This window comes from Saimiri boliviensis, chromosome 2 (genome assembly GCF_048565385.1).
Source record: "Saimiri boliviensis isolate mSaiBol1 chromosome 2, mSaiBol1.pri, whole genome shotgun sequence".
Taxonomy (NCBI): Eukaryota; Metazoa; Chordata; class Mammalia; order Primates; family Cebidae; genus Saimiri; species Saimiri boliviensis.
Genome location: NC_133450.1, coordinates 121852331 through 121861695, shown reverse-complemented (window position 1 = coordinate 121861695; position 9365 = coordinate 121852331). Strand labels below are relative to the sequence as shown.

Here is a 9365-nt window from a genome sequence, read left to right as displayed (position 1 = left end):
AGATTAATAGATGTTAGAAAAATTATGTTAATGTTACACAGTCTGAAGAGGCAGAGCTGTGAGTTGGTCTATCTTTAAGTCTTGTGCTGTTTCTCCCAGCAAAGTTAGTAAAAAGATCCTGGGTCCTAGATTTTGATCAATTTGATGAACTCCTGAGGAGGATCATAGTTGTCACCACTTATGGTGAATAGTGCAGCTGCCCAAACATCTTTGGGCTTCATGCTTGAACTCCTAAATACATCTAGGCAAGGATATCAAATGTACTCTGTTGCTGCTCCAGTCAGAAGAATATATTTGAGAGGGTAAGTGTGAACAGTAGATACACAGTCTAAGATTTGGACAAGCATGAGCATGCATATAGGTGAGAATCAGGAGATGAATATAGTAAAGAGGTTAGTGTTCTAAGATGACTCCTATCCGGGCTTCTGTCCCTTCTCATCAGCATGTTCTCTGGTAGCTAAGATGGATAATGTTAATGCTATATTTGCTTAGAGTATGTTATGCACATAAGTGTTTTATATGTAATATATATTTACTATGTGTAACACTCTATATAAATGTACTATTCTTATCCACATTTTACACCTGAGAAAACTGAGGCAAAGGAAAGTGAAGTAAGTTGCCTAAAGTCGTACAGTTAGCAAGCGGTGAAGCCAAAAATTTGAACCTAGCTGGGCTCCAGGAATCTTCTTTTTCACAACTTCTCTCACTTACCTTCCACTCTCCTCCTGTGGTTGTGATCTTTATGACACCCCAATTAATTCAAGATCAGTTGCTAACTTTTAAGCATAACATACATGATTCTGTAATCTAGGCTTGTCTTCTTTTCAGCCTCATCTCCTGACACATCCCTATGTGGATTCTGTGCTGAATCATGTTAAACGTGTAGGCACTTCCCAGAGAGAATAGTGTAATGATTTATACCCTTTTACCTTCGTATATTTTATTTGCTAGGCCTGGAAAGTCCTTCCTGCCCTGTCTACTCTTTTGTGCCCACATCCTGCAATCCTCATCATCATCAGGTTAACTCTAACTCAGCTATCAGAATTCTACTCAGTGACAGCCTTTGAAAAGGCAATCCTGTCTGTCCTGGGTCTCCTTCCTGAGCCCTTTCACAGGAACTGTGATAATTTGCATGCTGACCTCCTCCACTTGATTGGCAACACTTGCCGAATCAAATAATGACTGAATTAATGATCAGTATCACATCACTTGTTATTATATCCCCACTGTAAACTTAATTTGAGAAAAGCTGGGCACAGACTGTGTGCCTTGATGATCTTACCAGTTGTAGCTATAGTCTTTGTCTCTAAGCAGTGTATATACTTAAAAAAAAAAACTTTTCATGGCTGGGCGCTGTGGCTCACGCCTGTAATCCCAGCTCTTAGGGAGGTAGAGGCGGGAGGATAGCTTGAGCCCAGGAGTTCGAGACTTGCCTGGGCAATATAGCGAGATCCCGTTCTCCACAAAAAGGAAAAAAACAAAAAGACAAAACAAAACAACAAAACAAACACACATACACACACACACACACACACACACACACACACACACTTTTCATGATTAGAAGAAAAGGAGTCTTTTGATTATTGCAGAAGGTTTAAGGCTTTCAAATGAGAAAGATATTTGGTAGCTTTGATGCCATCAGAACCAGGGTATGCATAGTAGTTAAGAAAATAAATCTTGAAGTCCTGTTGCCTAGGTTCAAATGTCAGCTCTGCCAATCACTAGCTTTATGACCTTGGGCAAGTTACTTTTTCTGTGCTTCAGTTTTCTCATTTCTGAAGTGGGAATAATAGTGATAGACTGCTTTGTAAGATCATTATGGGAGTTAAATGAGCTATAATATGTAAAACACCTAGAATCAAACTTGGCATATAGTAAGTACAATCTAAGTGTTTTTTATTTATCTAAACATTTTTCAACCCTTATGATTTTGCCAACTGCTGACTGAGCACAATTTGGCTTTGCTGGTACAGAGCATAGACAGTACAAAGATTTTAGGAATGTGAAACATATTCTCCAGTCGAAGCACTTTGCATGATAAGAAAACAATTGTTTAAATTCAGTTCTTTATGTGGTGGCAGGTGTCTGTAACCTCAGCTACTTGGGAGGCTGAGCCAGGAGAATCGCTCAAACCCAGGAAGCGGAGGTTGCAGTGGGCGAAGATCACGGCATTTTACTCCAACCTGGGCAACAGAGTGAGACTTTGTCTCAATAATAATAATAATAAAAATAAAATAAATTCAGTTCTTTTAATGAGAAACTTATCATCTGTCTGCCATCTATCTAGCTAATCTTTTTATCTACCTAACATTTATTTAAGGATATGTAAGTTATGTGTGTTCTGGAATAAGAATACCACAATTCAAATACCAGCCTTTTCACTGAAAATTATATTGGACAATTTGCCTCTTTAATCTTTAGTGCTCTGCTCTGTAAAATGGAGATAATAAAAATTATGATATTGTTGTGAGGATGGAACGAAGTAACATGCAAAGAGTTTAGCACATGATTCTGTACATGGTAAAATGCTCAGCAAATGTTAGCTACTATTTATGGTATTTCTTTCATGGAGATGGGCAGATAATATAGCTATTATCTCCTAAATAAAATTATATATGTTTCAATATTTTCTAGTAGTTACATTATATAGCTTTAATATAATAGCTAAATAGATCAAATTACAAATTGTGCTTGCTAGAGAGATTCCACTTTATAGATTCAAATTAAAAGGAAAACACCTAATAAATTAAGAACATGTTTTATAGATTATCTCATTTTAATTCTGAAACAGCTTCGTGAGATAAAAAATTTTATCATTCATCTATAGATGAGAAAACTGGGATTCAGGGAAGATAAATAGATTTACCCAATGTTATAAGGCTGATAAGGGCATTCAGACTTACATCACTCAGCTTCTGGGCAGTGCTCTTTCTGCTACCCATGCAGAAAAGAGGTATTTTGAGTAAAGATGAAGAATAGCTAGTAATTTCCATATTTCAGAAAAGCCATTTTTATTTCAAGAAACTTTAGATCTCAATGTCTAATAACCTCCTTTAATAATTTTTTTCTGATCATTTTTATCCAGTCTTTGTATGACATAAGCATTCTAATTACAGTTTATAAAATTGCTTTGGACACTTTTTTTTTCGAGATGGAGAACTATCATTTATAACATCTGTATGGAAAATTCATTCCTAATTTTTACCTATGAATACAAGGGCAGAGAGTTATCTGGGTCTTTTCCAAGGCAAAAGGATTGAGAATGATAGGGACCTGCAAAGAGACTGAGGGTGATAAGGAACTCAGTAATTTTTAAATGTTTCAACTCTACAGCAACATAGAAAATAGTATTTCTCTCTATAAGTTGTTTACTTCTCGTGTATTCCTTATTGGCATGCAAAATGGAATTTTCATATGCAAGTCAAGTCTTATGATTCAAACTTCCTCAATGTTCCTCAAAGTACTAAAAATGACTTAATTTTTAATTGAACTGAGACTTTCAATCTAATTGAGAAATTGGACACTGAGTCTTCCTCTCTTGATTAAATAAAATGTTACTTTTCCATAGCTGAGTAGTACATATTATATTTGAAGAATTCTGGAATTTTATACATCAGATCTTATTTATTTTTTTTTTTTGAGACGGAGTTTCGCTCTTGTTACCCAGGCTGGAGTGCAATGGCGCGATCTCGGCTCACCGCAACCTCCGCCTCCCGGGTTCAGGCAATTCTCCTGCCTCAGCCTCCTGAGTAGCTGGGATTACAGGCACGTGCCACCATGCCCAGCTAATTTTTTGAATTTTTAGTAGAGACGGGGTTTCACCATGTTGACCAGGATGGTCTCGATCTCTTGACCTCGTGATCCACCCCCCTCGGCCTCCCAAAGTGCTGGGATTACAGGCGTGAGCCACCGCGCCCGGCAACATCAGATCTTATACTCTGACTTCGTGCTTTTATTTAGAACTTCAAAAAATATTAAATGAAGTTTTCACCCAAAGCAAATTTCTGACAAGAGAAGTTGGAGGTGGGGGGAAAGAGAGCACTGATTAGGGAAAAACGTTGAATTCAATTGAAAGGTCTCAGATTTTCTAGGTTCTTGTAGGAAAAAAGGAACTGTACGACTAATTATAAAAGAAATTCAAATGGGAGTTAATAATATGGAAATAAAGTTAATGACAAGAAAAATATTCATGAACTATGTTCAAGAAATATGAAGAACTTCCTCTACCATATTTAACATCAAGGAGGCTTTACCATGCTTACAATGGTTTATAACATGTGTTTATTTTTGCAGAGAATCAGAGCCATTCAACCAGTACTGCCTGGGGCCCCATGAGAGTGGCCAACAATGTCACTGAGTTTATATTCCTGGGACTTTGCCAAGATTCTGGAATGCAATTGATGTTCTTTGCCTTATTTCTCCTCTTCTACATCGTGATCATGGTGGGAAATTTGCTCATTTTGCTTATGGTTTTTTCTGACCCCCGATTACACACACCCATGTATTTCTTCCTCGGCAACTTGTCTTTTGTGGACATTGCCTATTCCTCAGCCACAGCACCCAAGATGATGGCAGACTTTGTTTCTGAGAAAAAGACTATTTCCTACTGGGGCTGCATAACTCAGATGTTTACCTTCCACTTTTTTGGTTGTGCTGAGATTTTTGTTTTAACCGTCATGGCTTTTGATCGTTATGCTGCTATCTGCCAACCCCTCCGTTATGCTGCCATCATGAGTGCTAATGCTTGTACTGTGCTGGCATCACTGTCCTGGTTGGGAGCCCTGGGTCATTCCTTTGTTCAGACCCTCCTGACCTTCCAGCTGCCCTTCTGTAATGCCCAGATTATCGACCACTACTTTTGTGATGTCCACCCAGTCCTAAAACTTGCCTGTGCTGATACAACCCTGGTAAACATGTTGGTAGTTGCCAATAGTGGTCTCATCTCCCTGGGGTGTTTCCTCATTCTTTTGGTCTCCTACATAGTCATTCTGTTTAGTCTTCGAAAACAGTCTGCAGAGAGCCGACGGAAGGCTCTCTCTACCTGTGGGTCTCATCTGACTGTAGTGACTTTCTTCTTTGTTCCGTGTATCTTTATTTATCTCCGCCCATCCACTACTTTCCCTTTGGATAAAGCTGTGTCTGTGTTCTATACCACCATCACCCCAATGCTGAACCCACTCATCTATACACTGAGGAATAAAGATGTAAAGAATGCCATGAGCCGTCTGTGGAATAGCAAGATCTCGTTGGAGGAAAAGCAGAAAGAATAGTTTGTCAGAATTGCAAAATCAGAGACTTAGTTTATCACTTCAGTGATCCTTAATTTATTAACAATGAAAAAAAATACTTCCAAAAATGTAGCTTTTATATTTTGCCTAGCAGAAAATAATTTGAGGCTATTTCAGACAGTCCAAACTTAAACCTTTTCATGCTTGATAAGATTTATCCTCTCTTAATTCTAGAGTGAAAGAGTTAACACTGCTACCTAATATCTCACTTAACCCATTAGATTCCTTCTGCTCACATGAAATGCCCTTAAGCTACAATTCAGTAAATTAGAATGGAGTTAGAAGAGAAAGATATCCCTGATTATATCTTCTCACCAGATCATGCCTCTTCAAAACAGTAGTGTAATTTACTGGAAGCTGCACTCTTGTTCTCTCCTTCTTTTCTTCCTTCTTATTTTTTTCTTCCTTTCTTAGTCTTTTCCTATAAGTATTACAATCTAGTAGAGGAAACAGATTTGCAAGGAGAAAATTATAATACAATACAACAAATACCGACTTAGAAATATAAACTTTCTACAATGAAAGGTGTTAGTATAAATCAGTGAATTGCCCAAAGGGTGGTTTTTTTTTTTTTTTTTGTTTTGTTTTGTTTTGTTTTTGAGACGGAGTTTCGCTCTTGTTACCCAGGCTGGAGTGCAATGGCGCGATCTCGGCTCACCGCAACCTCCGCCTCCTGGGCTCAGGCAATTCTCCTGCCTCAGCCTCCTGAGTAGCTGGGATTACAGGCACGCGCCACCTCGCCCAGCTAGTTTTTTTGTATTTTTAGTAGAGACGGGGTTTCACATGTTGACCAGGATGGTCTCGATCTCTTGACCTCATGATCCACCCGCCTCGGCCTCCCAAAGTGCTGGGATTACAGGCTTGAGCCACCGTTCCCGGTCCCCAAAGGGTGGTTTTTGTACAGGAAAAAAAAAATAGAACTTTACATATTTTGAGGTGCACAGCAATTTTTTTAAAGATTCTCTTGGAAAATTTGAATACTCTTCTACCACAATACTATAATACTGTTTTTACTGAAAGCAATCTTACTTTTTATTTTTGCAATAAATACACAGGCTAGATTAGAACGACTAAAATGAGTTGACATTTGAACTATTGAGATGACCAAGGAGATGTAATTCTATTACAAATTTTTAGTTGAACTTGTCTTCAGTTCTTTAAAAGGACAAAATGGAATAAGCACATTTTCTTTTTTGGTATTCTTACTTAGCAAAGTTGAAAAATAAGTATTCTCAGTATTTTGGAAAAGACATTTTTCTTCTGATAAATTTTCTTAGATCTTGTCTCATGACTCATACCGTTCAAGAATTCTTCCCTGATTATTTTTATTCAACATTTATTTTCTATATGCCTTAAGCAATCCTGTATATAGTTTATAAAATATCACTTACTTTTTTCTTTTTAAATGGATTTTTATCTCAGTTCCACAACTTATGAAGGATGTAAGTGATGTATATTACTTCTCTATTCCACACGTATGGAACAGAGGGTCCTGAACAGTAGGTACTTGTCAGAATCTGTTGATTATAACTCCAATTTCTATTTTTTTCCTTAGTTATGGGGACCTGACATTATTTATGGTGACCCAGCTAAAACATTGTATTGGCTTGCCTCGGGCTCTTTTAAACTTCAATAATTTAGAATGACCTTATAAGAGGAAGATAATTCTTTTGAAGCCAAGTGCGGACAATCTGGTTTTTACAGTAGTTGGGGTGGGACTTTTGAAAAGTCTTTAAAATGGTTTTTCTACTCCAGTCCTCTCATACATTTACATTAACATCATCTCATACCATTAACATTCTGATGATTAAAATTTTCTTATAGTTATTGTATTTTCTTATAGTTATTTTCATATTAATTTCCCTTTGCAAAAGTGTCATTCTATTTTTTTTTTAAACTTCTGAGTTTTTCAGATAAACAACAAACAAATTATATTTAAAATGATAGAATACATTAGGTTTCCTTTTCTTTCCTATGAGCAAACTATTATAATAACAGCAACAATAACAGTAACAACATTTGCAGCCAGAAAAAAAATGGTTTAGACCCATAGGAACAAAGAAGTAGGATAGAACTTAGATGCAGATAATAGATTTCAACCAAAGTTTGGAAAAGGTAAGACAAAAAAAGTAGTAACTGATTTGGTAGTATAGGGAAGGCTAAGTCTAATTACCAATAGAGAGAAATATTGAAGAAAAGGCCAGAGATTTGCTTCCTGAATCCCTACAATGATTGGGATGCCAGGATGCCAGGTCAGGGGGCGGTGAGGTTCAGGGCTGCTAATGAAGATTAAGAGAAAGGAACAGTCCAATCATCCATCGTTTCTTTCTGCTCCCAGATGCTAATGGTGGCATATGAGTCATAGACAGAATATTGTCATCAGCAGGAGGATCGTGAGGTCAGGAGGATCACTGAGACCATCCTGACTAACAGGGTGAAACCCTGTCTCTACTAAAAATAGAAAAAGCTGGGTGTGGTGGCGGGTACCTGTAGTCCTAGCTACTCAGGAGGCTGAGGCAGGAGAGTCGCTTGAACTTGGAAGGCAGAGGTTAAAGTAAGCTGAGATGGTGACACTGTACTCCAGCCTGGGCAACAGAGCAAGACTCTGTCTTAAAAAAAAAAGAAAAAGAAAAAAAGAAACAAACAATGTTAAAGCCTTTGGAGATTACAAATGGCTACCTCTGTACTGGAACCTTGACCAGAAGCCTACCAAGTAGTAAGCTGGCTTAAGAGATCAATCTTTTTGCCTTATGTAAATTTAAAATTTGCATTTTTAATGTAAAAAGAAAAGAAAAAAAGTGAAGTAAGCGTTTAAAAAAGCCAAAAGGAATCTGGTGGAATTAGAGATAATTCAGTGAAAAAAAAATTTAAAACGGTATCTTCTCCTCAATGAAAGAAAATATTTGTAATCTTTAAATAAGAATATGATGCATTGAAAAATAAAGAACAAATTATTTCTGAAAAGTAAGTAAAATAAAAAAGAAAAAATTAAAACAGATTAATATGGGATTGAAAGAAAACAAGTAGTCAAAGAAGACATAAAAATACAGTCTTGATGAAAGTAGAATAAAAAAAGTCAAAGAAACGGAGAAAAGGAAAGATAAAAGCGAGGAACATAAGGCATCGAGTTGGGGGCAAACCATTTAACTGACAGGTATTCCAGAAGGACAAGAAAACAGAGAGATTAAATTAAAACAAAACAAAATAAATTTCTTAGAACAAAAATGCTTAATTTTTTCAATGTAAAAAATTTACTGAATGCCCAGCACAAGATTAAAAAAAAATCCCAAGGCACATTTTTCTGAAATTTTACCACCTTAAAGATTGAAAATATTATAAAATTATTAAGAAAACAAAACCACATAGATCACAAATGGGCAGAAATTCAAGCGGCATGAGTATGCTTTGTAGCAAATTCACGTAGATCACAAATAAGCAGAAATTCAAATGGTATGAGAATGTTTTGTAGCAAACTCATCCCTAGAATACAGTGGAAAAGTTCTTCAAACTGATTTTCAGCCTAGAATTCTATATAGAACAAATCTATCAGTTAGGCCGATAGAATAAAACATTTTTAGCCATGCAAAAATTTATAAAGTTTACTTCACAAGCATTCTTTTTTTTTTTTGAAAGTGTAGGATAATGTGTTCCACTAAAACAAGAGGAAGAAATGAGATCAATAAATTAATATATGCAATGAAAAGTGGCTAAACCCACTTTATTTTTAAAAAATCCTAATCTCTCTTCTTTTCCTTTTTCTTTCTTCATGTGTCAGGTAATGTGCACATGTCATAAGATTTGAGGGAGGTACATCTCACACAGGAGTGTGAAAACTCAATCATCACTCTTATGAATCACAAAGGGATCAAAAGGCACTTTTAAGATGACAGCTGTACAGTAGGCATAGGAGACAACAGAAATGCTTGAAAGCAGAGGATGGAAGCCCCCAGCTTCATGAAACAGAAAGGAGAGGGTGGGACTTTATATTGTCTAATACAATGGAGCATCTTAGTTGTAAAGGTAGAGTCAATAGGATGAAACAAGTCAATACACTCAAGGAAGGATACACTT

The 9365-nt window shown here is 36.6% G+C and overlaps 1 protein-coding gene and 1 pseudogene across 1 annotated transcript; one reads left to right on the top strand and one right to left on the bottom strand.

Moving 5' to 3' along the window:
• The first annotated feature begins 345 nt into the window (after nt 1-345).
• Nucleotides 346-5276, top strand: LOC101041889 (olfactory receptor 4S2-like). Its single transcript, XM_003935821.1, has 2 exons — nt 346-361; nt 4300-5276. The coding sequence occupies exons 1-2, from the start codon at nt 346-348 to the stop codon at nt 5274-5276; spliced, it is 993 nt and encodes a 330-aa protein (XP_003935870.1).
• A 3787-nt stretch (nt 5277-9063) lies between these two features.
• On the bottom strand, nt 9064-9160 carry LOC120361414 (small nucleolar RNA U13; annotated as a pseudogene).
• Nucleotides 9161-9365: the final 205 nt, after the last annotated feature.